General features: G+C 55.5%; 2 protein-coding genes across 2 annotated transcripts in view; one reads left to right on the top strand and one right to left on the bottom strand.

The window, feature by feature from the left end:
• Positions 1-14,070, top strand: part of RSPH14 (radial spoke head 14 homolog) — a 75,829-nt gene that overhangs the window by 1,447 nt on the left and 60,312 nt on the right. The window contains exon 3 of the mRNA XM_045819901.1: positions 4,082-4,200. Coding sequence (XP_045675857.1) covers positions 4,082-4,200 — 119 coding nt within the window. The remainder of the gene's footprint in view (positions 1-4,081; positions 4,201-14,070) is intronic.
• The window catches only part of GNAZ (G protein subunit alpha z), a 53,585-nt gene continuing 50,733 nt past the window's right edge, over positions 11,219-14,070 (bottom strand). The window contains exon 3 of the mRNA XM_045819900.1: positions 11,219-13,106. Within this exon, the coding sequence (XP_045675856.1) occupies positions 12,762-13,106 (345 nt within the window). The 3' untranslated portion in view covers positions 11,219-12,761. The remainder of the gene's footprint in view (positions 13,107-14,070) is intronic.

Below are 14,070 nucleotides of genomic sequence, written 5' to 3'. Positions count from 1 at the left end.
AGTGCTCTGCGTTCTTTGGTGGGAATCCTATTTGGCCTGAACAGGTTTTGGTGGGGTGGTTTTGGTTGCCTCTGTGGGCACCTGACCTGACCCATTTTTATGTGAGTGTCCTGTTCTGAGCTTTCCCCTCTGAAGGTGGAAAGAAAGTTCAGGCCCCACCCCCGCAACTGTTTAGCCTTTTCTTTTATAAATTGATTTTTTCTTAAAAAAAAAAGATGTTTTAAATTGATTTTAGAGCGAGAGAAAGGAAGAAGGGCGGGAGAGGGATTTGTTGTTCCACTTATTTATGCATTCATTGGTTGGTTCTTCTCTTTGCCCTGGCCAGGGATTGAACCCCCAACCTTGGCGTATTGGCACGATGCTCTAACTCAGGGCAACTCATTTGCACCGGGGGCCACATCAGCCTCGAGGTTGCCTTCAAAGGGCCAAATGTAATTTTAGGACAGCATAAATGGAACTCCTCTTTAACAGTTAAGCAGGAGCTCAGTGCTGCTGTTGGGTAGAAACAAGGTGCCGGGCTGGATAAAACGAGGTGGAGGGCCGGATTCGGCCCGAGGGCCTTGTGTTTGGCACCTGTGCTCTAACCAGCTCAGTTGCCCCACCAGGACCCAGCCTTTTGTTGGCTCTTCATGGGGAGCCCAGTTCCCTCTCCCAGACCCTGACAGGGCCTCTGGCTTTGGCTCCCGTCCCCATGCAAGTGTTAAGACACCAGCTTCAAAGCGTACCCCTGGTCTGGGCTGGTGGCTTCAGTCCCTGCTCTCAACGACGCTGAGGTTCTTCTAGGTTTCTGGCACCTGGAACTGGGCCTTTCCCGTGCAAACATAGCTGCGAATTTCACACTTAAGAAGTGGTTCATCTAGCATTTTGGTTAGGAGTTCATTCGTGTGTGGGGCTGTTGGAGGTGCTTCCCCACAGCCGCTCAGTTTATCCTCTTGGCCTGCAAACACTAGTTTTACTTTGTATTAAAAGCAGATCCCAAAACCACAAAGGGCCCCCAGGCCCGGCCAGGGACCTCTGCCCGGCATGCGAGTGCCCAGCAAGGAAGGAAGAAAAGTGGTGATAAGAGTGGTGACGGAAGACACTGCAGGGACAGGGCCTTTGCCATGTGGGCACAGTGCAGACAACAGATGCCCCTTCAGAGAAGCTTCACATCTTTTCAGGGTGGCAGGGCATCTCACAGAATGGAAGATCTTTCGGTCCCGTCTGTCCCCAAACCTTGATACCTCGGTGGCTTTGTCTGCGCCTGTGCGTGGGGCGGGGAGTTGAATGAGTTCATACACCTGAAGCGCTCAGCCTGGGACACCTCGAACACATCCACCCCACGTGGATCTGGGCAGCTGCTCCTCTCTCTGGGACTGCAGCCTCCCTCTCCTGCAGTCTCTGAATTCACACACCCGTTTGCTCAGGGCCATCTCCAGATGGCCACCTGGTCCCTCAGTCCCCTTGACCTCCCCCCAACTCCCCGACTCCTCTCCGGGATCTAATTTCAGGTCCTGTATGCAATCGCTAGGAACAGAGTACATGTGTGGAGGTGGTGCCATAGTGAGACTCATAAGTGAGTCTCTTTTAAACAAGTTTAATGATTTTAAAAGATTCCGGCTGGTGCCCTGGGCCACCGTGGCTCACTTGGTTGGAGTGGCATCCCATAACCAAAAGTTTGCTGGTTCGATTACGGTCAGGGCACATACCTAGGTTGCGGGTTCAATCCCCAGTATGGGCACAGGTATGTGCGACCCCCTGTCTGGATGCGCAAGGACCCCAGTCTTGGCAATGATCGCTGCTCTGGGTGTGTCTGGGAGGCAACCAATGGATGCATCTCTCTCTCATAGATGTTTCTCTCTCTCCCTTCCTCTCTCCCTAAAAACAATGAAAAAAAAAAAGTCCTTGGATGAGGATTAAAATAAAATAAAATAAAATAAAATAAGATTCTGGCAGGTTTTAGCATCCAGATTCCTTCATTATTGTCTTTGCATTGTTGTTCTCCTTTAGAGAAACCAAAGCTGCAAATTCACAGGCACCAAGAAGGGGATAGAGCAGTGGATGGGGGTGGGAGCCCTGGTCTAGGGGGTCGGGCCCCTCCCTTTCCTGCCCTGTGTCCTGGCAAGACCCTGGGTGGCGTCTCCCTGTGCTGCTCTGGGACCGACCTAGGGCCAGTGCTTTAATACCTTTGGGGCACAGTGAAGGGAAGCATCTTTCGTTCTTCCTGCTCCTCTTTTCTCTTTCGGGACCTGGTACGGACATTAGGTAGTAACCCCCCGTGAGGGGTGATGGACGCTGAGAGGCAGAAATGCTCAAAAAGGGCAAGTCTAAGGAAACGGTCAGCCCAGTGAAGGTGATGGTAGTTTTGTTTACTGGACCTGGGAGGTCTGGGCGGGGGAAGGAGGCTCCCCACTGTGGCCACATCACTGGGGTGGGGGTTGGCGAGGACACCGGCACCGGTCGGGGGCGTCCCGGCTGCACGTGTTCTCCAGTCACCCTGACCTGAGCGAGGCAACTCGCGTGGTCAGTGCCCAGGAGTCCAGAACCCTGGCTCCCTGTACCACACCACGTCGGACAAAGCATGCAAAGGGCCAAAACTAAGTGGGAGCAACTTCTGAAGTTCTCCCAGGGTTCAGTCCACCTTATAACTGAAGCCAGAAGCTCTCGGGGCCCGTCAAGGGCTATGTACGTGCCTGTGCGGAAACCCTCTGCCCTCTTGTGCCCACACAAGTAGTGACAGGCAGGGGTTGGGGGGAAGCCCGGGGCTTGGCATCTTGTCACCTGAGGAGTTATTTCATATGATGGCCCACACATAGGAGAGCCTCCCGGGTGGCCTGGCTCCCCCTGCCCCCTCTTGCTTGCCTGCCGGGGGTTGGGGCAGATGCCCTAATGACAAACACAGCAGATTTACAAAGCAGGGGTGACACGGGGTGGGCGACTGGGTGCTGACTGAAGGGTCTCAGACACTTCGCGCCAGCTAGTCAGGACAGACCCCGGCAGCTTGGGTGACCCCCTCCTGCTTCCTTCTCCAAGGAGGACGCAGAGCTCCCCACAGGGTCGAGTCCTGGCCCACACGGCGGATGCGCAGTTTGATGGGGCACTTCCTGTGTGCCGGGCCCTGGGCAAGCGGCCCACACGGAGTTCTCACCTGTCCCCGACCGCAGCCCTGAGAAGTGTGACCTCAGAAGTCCTCCCTGCAGATGAGATTGGGTAGCAGTGAGTTGGTTAATCAAAAGAAATGGTTAAAAAGCCAGGAAATGGATAAATTGTACATTCCCTTGACACAGTTCATTCTAACTCCAAACACAAATGATTAGGCATTCATCAATCTCTGTGTGCCACTCAGGCCTTCTCTTGGATAAGGGCCCACTGATTGCTGTTTCCCATCCTCTTTCGGGCTTAAACCACATCTGTAACTTCATCTAATTTGCAGCTTTGGTTTTTTAAAGTGGAGCAAGAACTCAGAAATTAATGAAGTAATCTGTATGCAAAAACCTTGCAGAGTCTTTTACAGTCATCTCACTTTTTTTTTAGAGAATCACTTTTGAGTCTTCTCATAAGGAAATTAAAAAAAACCCTCTCCTCTCCTCTAATTGGCTTACCTAATATTTAATTAACTCATATAATTATAACAACAAGGATAGCAGGCGCACGCAGGTTTGGAGGCACCTCCAGCAGAGGGAGGGAGCCTCAGCGCTGGGTGGGCGGAGCCAGGCTGTCACTCAGCAGGTAGTTTGGGGCGTGCTGCCTCCTTCCCCTTTTACAGACAATAAGACCGAGGCTCAGAGGAGTAAAAGGAAGGATCCAGGGCACAAAGAACCTGAGCTGCAGCCCTAGCTAGGGAGGGGCAGAGCCGTGGCTCTTTCCAACACCACCACCACCACCCCAGCCACACTGCCCTCACGGCCTGGAGAGTTTCCGTAATATGTTGTCCACTCCAGGCCGTTGCCTTCTTTCTGGAAGCCAGAGGGATGAGGTCTGCAGCAGCTAGTGCAGATTCAGAATCCAGGTGGGGCTGAGGGTGGGCAGCTGACTCTTGGTTCTTCCTTGTCCTCTCCAAGCCTGGTTGTAGTTGTGTCTAAATCCGACTTCTCTTCTCCAGGCAAGGCTTTTTGGAGCATGACATTATCGCCGCGCTGTCCTTCTTGCTAAACGACAGCCAGATTGCCTGCCGGATGAACACGCACTTAGCATTCAAGCACCTGGCCCAGCTGCCTTCAGGTAGGCTCCCAGTGGGCGCTCAGCAGCCCCTCGGTCTCCTGTCCAGGTCAGGTGTGAGCCATGCTGCAGGTCACAGGCTAGAGCACATTTTTTAACGAAGTTATGTTTTAATTAAGGTACAACATACATATTAAAAAGGCACCAATCATGCACGGACATCTGATTAAATTGTACTAAGCAAACATGCACAGAGCCCCTACCCAGATCGGGGCATATCCGGAGCACCCCCAGGTCTCCAGAAGCTTCCCACATGCCGCCTACCAGCTCCTGCCCTCACCAGAGGTAAACAGGATCTTCGACTATAAGACCTCAGATTAGTTCATGCCTATTTTAAAACTTTATGTATGATCGTTATTGATGATTTGCACTGGAGCGTGGTATTCACATTATGTTACAGTTTATTTATCCCCTAAATAAAGTGGTTTATTATCCACTGTTGCCAATGGGCATTTGAATTGTTCCTAGGGCGTGGCTACCGAGAGCAGAGCAGCTGTAAACAAATGTCTTTTGGAGGACATTGTATATGTTTCTTTTGAGAAATACCTAGGAGGAGAATTGCTGGGCATAGGATAAGTTTGTGTCCAGCTTTAGAAGACAGTGCAAATGGTTCTCAAAAAGTTCTATCAGTTTACCCTCCCACCAGTAGTCTCACCCACACTCTATCTTTCCCATGTTTTTATATTAGCTATTTTGGTGTGTGTGTGTGTGTGTGTGTGTGTGTGTGTGTGTGTGATAATGTCTCATTGTGGCTTTAATTTGTATTTCCATGTTGATAATAACCCTGTAAGCATCTTCTTCTGTAAAGTGCCATAACATGCTTTTAAGGACTAAAAATGCCTGCCCCCAAAGGCCACTCTGCCTCCTGGCTGGATGTCCACAACCCTCCCCAATTAGACACAGAGTCTGGGATAATGGCCACTCGAGGGTGGAGGTTTGTGTCAGCTTGACATTCACCCCGTCATGTGATGCAATGAGCACTTCAAATGCAGGGCTCATTCACAGAGGTGTGCCGTCGTGCCCGGGAGTGCCCTCAGGTGGACAGCCAGCCTTGGAAGCCCAGGAGCCGAACAGACTGGGCTCCCCCTGCCCTGCCCCTCTTTCTCTGAGTGCCCCTGGACAGGCTGTCAGGAGGCTGATGACACCCACCTCGAGGCCTGAAGCAAGGGTCACGTGGGAAAATGCTCCCCCACCCTGTGGCCCAGCACCCCACATAAGGTGTGCCGGAGACATTCAGGGCCAGGAGCGAGCACTGGCTGAAGGAGGGGCCTGGAGAGCACGACGGTGGCAGGATGAGGTGGGCGAGGCGGGCCTAATGGGGCAGAGCCCTGGGGAGAGGGTGCTGGGTGTGGGGGGGCACACTGGGCTGGACAGCAGAACCCCCTGGTGGTCTTTTTACAAGACCACCCTTGTTTCTTGCTGGAAGGGCTCTGTGGATGAGGATCTGCCCACACTTTTCTTTCAAGGACCGTGGCTGATTCTCTTGTGCGGCCATGGTCGAGGGGCCCTGGGGTACTGGGGCGTCTCTATGAAGGGTCAGCGCCTGGGGCCGAGCCCTGTGCTCTCTGTGCAGGGATCTTGAAAGCGTTGAGAGAAGTAGAGAGACAATGATCATGAACATGAGGTACCATCACTCGGCTTTGCTCAATCTTAACATTCTACCCTATTTCATATGTGCTTGAGATTCTCCTTTAAAGAAAGATACAGTCCAAGCCCTGTGCGAACCTCCTCCACTCAGCACCCTTTCTCCTGCCCACCCTGGAGCCACCAGTAATTTGGGGACAACATCCCCAACACACATCTTTATATTTTACCACAGACTTAATTAGATAGAGATCTTTCCTTGCATGTTTTCAAACTTGATACAAATAGACCTTGCTGTCTGTATCTCTTTGCTACTTAAAGAAATGTGATGTTACAATTTTGAGTACCCCGTGTCATGGGCTCTATTTCATTATGACAACCACGGCATGCCCTTCTGGTATTTGGATGGATACTGACATGCAATGTACTCACCCTGTCCTGCTGACAGGCACGCCACTTGTGCTGTGTCTGCCCCTGAGCACTGAGGAGCTCAGCTGGAGGAGGGTGTCGTGGGGCATGGAGGGTGCGGGCCAGCATCTTGGCCTGATATTGCACGTGCTTCCAGCATGCCCAGCTGCACCCTGATGGCGTGCTGTGCTGTGTCACTGTTGTGTCACTTTCTTGTCTCCTGTGACCGAGGGAGGGGGCATCTTTCCTCTGTCTGGCGCCGCCTTGGTCTCCTCTCCTGCCCAGTGCCTCCTGGGAGCCCCGAACCCATTTGCTGTTTCCATTTCTTATCGATTTGAGGGAGTGTTTCATTCATTCTGGGTTCCAGCCCGTCCTGAGTTACACACCCTGGAAACGCCATTTCCCAGGCCGGTTGTGTGGCTTTTTGCTGTTCATTTGCTTACTCTTTAGTCCAGCAGTTTTTTGTTTGAATGTGATCGATTTCATCAGTCTTCTTTTTGTCTTTTTAGCAAGGGAAGGGGTGCTATTTAAGAGAATTTGGTGCTGTGTAAGAGCTTATGAAGATATTCTGCCATATTTCCTTCTAAAAGTGTAAGACTTTAGCTTTTCACATTGAGCTGGTGAAGGTCGCTGGAATGGGTTTCTATCCATCTGTGTCGAGGCCTTCCTGCTAGCCCTCACTGGGCCAACACTGTCTGCATTACAACAGCTCTCCGGTAGCCTGGGTTCTGGTGGACTGGTCCCACCCCTGCATCTCCTCCCTGCAAACTTCTCTGGAATCCACGCGCTGTGGCTGCGCCGTGAACAGTGGGGGCGGGGTGGCATTGGTTCTGACAAGCCTCCACGCAGGCCCGGGGGGTTAGCCTCTGCCTTTATTACAGGATTTCCTGGGTGCTGCGCATTGTCTGTGATGTGTCCAGACGGGAGGCCTGGGACACCCTGTCTGGAGGGAGGGAGGGAGACATGCAGTGCAGTGGGTGCTCCATGAGGTCCCTCTGGCCTGGGGGGCTCTGAGTGCTGTGGCTTCTGGGCAGGCCAATGTCCTTGGGGGTGTTCTCCCTGGGGCCCTGGGTGGACTGAGGGCACCTGTTTCAGTGGCTCCACCGTTATCAGCGGTGGCTGTGGCGGCAGCAAAGCCCGTTGGAGCCCGAGTTGCATCACTGTGCGTGGGTAACAATGGGCAGCGTGGCACCTGCGTGGTTTGGCCAGGACGGCCACACCCGAGGCTCAGCCAGCCCTCCTCGTGCTGCTGGTCGTCAGCATGGGCTTTCTATCCACGGCCAAGCTGGAAGGTGCCTTCTGCCCAGGCGATGTGCTTGGCGTGTGGCTGACACTCAACAACTACAGGTTGTTTAGCAAATTTTACTCCGTATTTGTAAAGATCACTTGTTAGCTGTTTTCTTGCTGTAGTTCACTCACTCATCCCTTCGTTTGTTTGGCGAATGCGTTGGGGTATCTGGGAGGAGTGGAGGTTTTCCTCTGAGTCCTGCTGCTGGGTGGTCTGGCTTACTGTGTGTTTCCCAAAGTAACCAGCAAGGGGCGCCACAAGACCAATGACGGCCCAACTGGGCTCTGCCGTGGGCTCTGCCGTGACCTCGGACCTCAGGGTGGGGCTGGCGCAGGTGAGGAGAAACCAGGATTACGGAGGCAAAGGCCACGCACAAGCTGCAAGTCCAGGCTCCCCTGGGTGCCTGCTGGTGGTTCCGGAGGAAACTAGTCTCCTTCTGTGGCCGGGTGCTCAGCTCCAATGCTGAAAGTGAGGGCTCTTCTGTAACTGATTTTGGGGTGCAGCTGAATAGCCTTCGGACTTGGGAACTGTCCCCCTACCACACCTGCTGGCCATGCCCAGGTCCCCCGGCCCCCTGATGGTGGCCTTGGGCCCTGGCGGGCATACCCAGGAGGGAGTCTGGCCCAGAGACTCCCCTGTCACCCACTCCAGTGCCAGGCTTGGAGCCGCTGGCCCGGCTGTAGCCGTAGCGTGCGGTATGGACAGCTCCATCCTGACCCTCACACGCAGCCTGGGTGTGGGGGTGGTGTGCGGGTGGAGGTAGGCGCCCCTCCTTGGGGGTGGGAGGATGTGAGGATGTGCTCAGGCCGCTGCTGTGGAGACTGGCCCCTTGGCCTTGGAAGGAGCAGGGCATGGCCAGGGAGGGACAGGACACGGAGGCAGAGATGTCTGGACACAGGTTTGATCCTGGTAATTTTGAGGTGCTGGGGGACGTTCCTGGAGTCATCTGTCGTCAGGGCTAGAGAGGGAAGTGGAGGGCGGCTGTGTCGGGGGGAGCTGAAGCCGTGGGAGTAGTGGAGGTAGGTGGAGCGGCTGCTGGAGAAGCAACACGGGGTGCCCTTCCCCTTCTGCCGGTCGAGGTGGCGCAGAGCGGTCCCACCCTTTCCACTCCTCCAGGCCCTGTGACCTCGGGAGGGCTGCCCCGGACGGGCGGGTCTTTCCTTTCTCGTCTGCCTCAGGGCGGGGCAGGGGCACTGGGTACAGGTCAGCCTGTCTTTGAGGGGCCATTGTCCCCTTCCTGGACTTAGCAAAGGACGACCACCACCAATGGGGGCACTGCCCTCCTGAGTCCCAGCCTGCCACACCTGCCAGATGCCTCCTTTCCCCTCACCGTCCCATGCCACCTGCCCCTCCAGCGGGGCGAGCCTTTCCCTCTGACCCCACCAAGCCCGGCTGTGGTCCCAGTGTCTATCCCCATGCCCTCTCATGAGGCAGGTGGCCTTTCTCAACCTTCTCCAAGGTTTTCATAATATTCCCAGGTGGTTTGGGACAGCCGATTACACATGGAATTACCAGAAAGATCAGGTCTTTCTTGGGCATGCTCTGGGCATAACCAGCTGGCACCTGGCCCAGGACCCACTCAGCACCAAAGCCCCTCCCCCACAGCTCTCAGCTGGACCAGCCCAACGGGGTATGGGGTACCCCTTCCCAGCACTTGCTGCTCTGCCTGCTGGACCCACACAGATGGGGCACAACCCCTGGGGACCCAGGCCCAGTTGGGTCCCTTGTTGCACCCTGTGTGATGTGAGGAAGTCATTCCCTCTCAGGGTCTCTGCTTTCTTTTCTGTAAAATATGAGGTCCGACAAGGAATGATTGAGTGTGGCTGGGATGTCTCGCGTGAGATGGACAGCAATGAGAACATCTCACCTAAAATGTCATATGGTGTGGTTGAGTGTGATATTGTTATGCCACAGAATTACATGCTTACGATTTTGTGATAGAAGATTGGGTACAGAATACCAGCCCCTAAGATAGGGGCGTTATTTGTGCTGGACCCCGTAGAATCAATGCTGTGGTCTTCCCGGGAGTGGGAGGGGCCCGGTGTGCTGTGAGCCATCACCGAGGGGAGCTGGGGTACTGTGGCTGTCCTTTCCCCATCGCGTCACCCATGGGGGAGAAGAACAATGTCCACAGAGCCTATGTCCAGGGAGAGAGGATGGTGGGCCCTGGTGGTGGGACCTGGGAGGAGTTAGTCACTTGCAGAAGGTGGGCTTGGACCAGCTCCCCCTGCACAGTGGAGGGCCTGTGTCCTTCAGGTGGTGCTCTACCACCTCTAGCCTCCTCCCACCAGCCCCCGTGCTGATCCCTCAGCTTGTTTCCCTCCTGGGCCTTCAGCTTGGCTCAGTTCGTGCCTTCCCCTGCTGCACGCTGTTCGGGCACGTGGAGGAAGGGGATGGGTCCAACAGTGTAGACGCCTCTCCCCGCTTGCCCTCCTGGGGGCGCACTAAGAGATGGAGTGCAGGATCGAGGGGACCTCCAATGCCCAGGGAGTTGCCCTCTGAGGGCCAGAGGGACCTCAGACTGAGGGTGGGGACAGGGACAGCCCAGCAAGCTCCCGGGGAAGCATGGGTGCAGCGGAGGGTGGGAGCCAGAGGAATGCCGGCCCTGGGCGGCTTCCTCCCATCCTTGAACGCCTCCGGAGAGAAGGCAGAACCCTCCCATTTCCCTCTAGCTGTGTATTTTTAGGTTAAAGATGCTCACAGTGAGATTACTGCTCTTTTCACAGTTGGCATTAAAAGCGCAAAATAAGTCTCAATGATTATGTCACATGTTATTTCTTCTCATACAAGAGCCCCCTTGGGCTTTTGCTGTTTGGTGACGTGGGACGACATGGAGGGAATCCCCACGTGGGCTCAGGGTGGCAGGGCGTGAGGAGAGAGCGAGGTTCTCGAGTGTGTCTGCGTGTTGAGTGCTCGTTGAGTGTCTGTGCGTGTGAGCCTTTTGAGTGCGCGTCTGTCCGCCGCCCCACCCCCCAGGGCTCTGTGTAGGTCCTGGATCCAAGGCGGTGACGAAGGGGGGCTCTGCCCCTTCCGTCCAGGGGCAGAGGCAGGTGAGGACCCAGGCCTCAGGAGGCACCAGCCCCTTCTGCTCCTCCTGGGAAGGACATCTCCACCAATTCCTGACCTTGGTCTTGGGCCCCTTTCCTTATCTAAATGATGGGTCACCGCAGACAACCTGCCGTGGTAGTGAGTGTTAAGTAAGTGATTTGTAAGGAGTCTGGTGGAGGGTGAACAAACTTCCTTGACTTCTGATTAGAGCTTTCCACCGCATGGAGATGCCACTAATAGTCAGCAAATGAAGGGTCTGTGGAGTCACCTCCTCCCCAAACCCTGCAGGGCTCACCCTGCACTGTGGGGGGCTGTCGGCACCCTACTGGCTCTCCAGACACCTCCTCTGCTCTGTGAGGACAACTCTGTCCCTGGCAGAGGTGCCTTTTGCATACGAGGAGTCGGAGTGACATTGCCACTTGGGCAGGGTCTTGTGGACAGCAGGAGCCATCATCACCCCCAAACCTCAGCCCCTCCGGGAAACATGGGACTGGCAGGGCTCCCCCCTCTTGCAGGTTCTTTCCTCTTGTGAGGTTATTTGTTCTTGATTTCATTTCAAGATGATTTTTACCTAAATGCGCGTGTGGGGCGGGGCGGGGAGTGGCGCAGAGAGGAAGGAAGCTCAGGGTGCAGTGTGTCCCCAGCTGCCCTCCCAGGTGTCAGCCCTGCACACACAGCATGCTGGGACGAGGCTTGGCTCATTCAGGATATTTTATTTTCTTAAAGTAGACAATCTTTGACTTTCATACCATACCGGCTCCTCTTCCCTCTGTACATCTCTGAAAGTCCTTGGCTGCAACTCTGCGCCCTGACCTTGGACACGACTCTGGGCCCTGACCTTGGACACGTGGGTACCAAACAAAGGCGAAGAGAGAAGATTTGGCAGGGTCTCTGGTGGTGCCTTCCCTCTTGGTGGCAGCGGGGGTTCGGATTTACATGTGGCCCTCGGCCAAGGTCCTTTCACAGTGGCAGGTGCCATGGGCCCCAGGGCAGAACGGCCGGAGCTGGCGGTCCCAGCAGGGCCTCCCTCAGGCTACAACTCAGGCTGAGCCTTCACAGGAGTCACAGCTGCTCTCAGCCTCGGGCGCAGGGTGCTCGGGGCCAGGGCCCCATCTCTCGCCTTCCCTTCCTCTACTTGCGAAGCCACACGGACAATTTAATCTTTAAGTACCAAGACATTCAGCTATTGTTCATTCGCTCCTAGGTGAGGAACCTTCTTTAAATACATCACATTTATTTTCTGAAATAAAAACGAAGCAGAAACCGCACCAGTAACAAGAGGACGCTGCGCAGGCGTATGTACAACGCTGCCCTGCGAGGCGGCCGCGGGGCGGCCACCGCTCCAGCGTCGCTCGGGAACAGGGGACGGACTCATCCAGATAACAGCGGTTACGCTCAGCAAGCCAGACACAAAAAGGACCACCTGAAAAAAAATAGGTTTCGAAAATCTGCATTTTTAAAAAAGAACACTCAACTGCATTTGAAATTGTCTGTATTTGTTTTTCTGCGAAACACCACGAGGTTTGGCCAAAAAAAAAAAAAAAAGGATGTCAGAGAAGAAAAACCAGGTTTGATTTATAAAACACCAGACGAGTAGAAGAAAAGCTGGAACCCAGCTGGCCAGGTTGGAAACCAATCGCGCCACTCACGTTATTGTGTGGATTTTTGCTGCATATTTTGAAGCTGTTTAAAAAGGGCTGTGAGTGGCTGGAGGTCTGGTTAGGGCTGTCCTCTGGCTGTGCACCCTGGTTCCAGAGCCCAGTCGGCCAGAGGTGGGCGTGTCCTGCAGGGAAGGTGCTCGGACCCTCTCTGGTCCTCCCTCCCGGTCAGGGGCAAGGCCCCTATTCTGGGGCAGGGCTGGCCCCTCCAGGTGGCCCAGCTGCCTCCCCCGTAGTCCCACGGGGGCCCCCATGCAGAGCGGGGCCAACTCAGGGAGGGGAAAGGGCTTGTAGGGACCTTGGTGGCAGCTCCTCAAGTCTTCAAGAGACCTCGACGTTTCGGGGGCCTTGGCTGTCCCCAGACTGTGAGTGTGCGTGTGCGTGTGTCTACCTACCTAGCGATCTATCCGTATGTATTTATGTCTGTGGAAATGTGGGGGCCAAGGAGGCGGAGGGGGGAGGGACGCTCTTAAGGCCCCCTGTTTTCTGCCCCCAGGCTAAAGTCTCCCTAGCACGAGTGGAGTTGGGGCGTGACACCCCAAGGGTTTCGTCCCAGGCAGGCGGGCTGGCCCAGCCCCTCAGCAGAGGCCTATGTACTTGAGATTGTTCTGTATGATGACATCTGTCACTGCGTCAAAGACGAACTGGATGTTACTGGTGTCGGTGGCGCAGGTGAAGTGGGAGTAGATCTCCTTGGTCTCCTTGTTGCGGTTCAGGTCCTCGAACTGCCGCTGGATGTACACGGCGGCCTCCTCGTAGGTGTTCTGGCCCTTGTACTCGGGGAAGCAGACGGTGAGCGGGATGCGCCGGATCTTCTCCGCCAGCAGGTCCTTCTTGTTCAGGAAGAGGATGAGTGAGGTGTTGACGAACCAGTTGTTGTTGCAGATGGAGTCGAAAAGGCGCAGGCTCTCTGCCATTCGGCTCTGGGGGCCGGGGAACAGGCTGGTGTTAATCCAGTGCAGCAAGGAGAGGCCCTAGACCCCCAGCCTTGTTGGTCTCCCAGCCCGGGGCCGGCCCCCACCAAAGTGCCCTTCTGTTGGGAAGTCCCTCCTCTGCCGGGTCAACTGCCTTCACCTGTCTCCCATGGGCTCTGGGGCTCTGAGGTGGCTGGCCCCTGCGTCCAAGCCCCGGCAGCCTGGCGTCTCCTTCCCTGCCGGCCCCTCCTCTGGGCCCTAGTAGTGACAATATGCAGCTTCGGGGCAGTAGCCTAGCTTCCCCCAGACTGGTGGACTGGGGCACCTCCACCCGCACAGCCTGAGGGCCCCACCTGCCCAACCTGCATGTGCAAGCTCGTCTCCCACGGGAGACACTATCATCACGTCCCCCTCAACGTGGGCCTGGGCAGCCTTCTGCCCAGCAGTCAGCTCCAGCCTGCTGGGGCTTTGGCCCCGTCCGGCAAGCCCTGCTCCCACCATGTGTGGGGCCGTCAGTCCTCTGCCGGAGTTTGCGGGGCGTGGCCTGCACTTTCAACACCAAAGGCTCCAGTTCAGAGAGCTGGGGAAGGCTCAGCCTCCTCTGTCGCTGCAGGGCCTCGGGGTTCCTGGCGGTCACACGTGGCCTCCCCCAGCCCAGGCAAATCCTGTGCTCCCCGCCCCACCTGCTGTGGCATGGGATGGCAGCTCAGAAGGTGCAGGAGCCACAGGGCATGGTGGCGCCCGGCCCTTCTCTACCGCCCCCCAGTGTGAGGACCTTCTAAGTGCCATAGCGACTGTGGTTTTCTAAGAAACGTAACATGTTTGCCTGACTCCCAAGCCCACTGTTTCCACACAGAACTGACAGTTCTAACTGCTAAGAGGAACTTATCCTGCTGGTGAATTACTGCTGGCAGAGGCTGCCCCTTGTTTAAAAATAAAGTGACAGCTGAGTGTCCAAAGTCTGGAACCAGTT

This window comes from Phyllostomus hastatus, unplaced genomic scaffold (assembly GCF_019186645.2).
Source record: "Phyllostomus hastatus isolate PE091 unplaced genomic scaffold, TTU_PhHast_1.1 phas_scaffold_387, whole genome shotgun sequence".
NCBI lineage: Eukaryota > Metazoa > Chordata > Mammalia > Chiroptera > Phyllostomidae > Phyllostomus > Phyllostomus hastatus.
The sequence above is the reverse complement of the archived record's forward strand: the minus strand, read 5'-3'. Positions and strand labels throughout refer to the sequence as shown.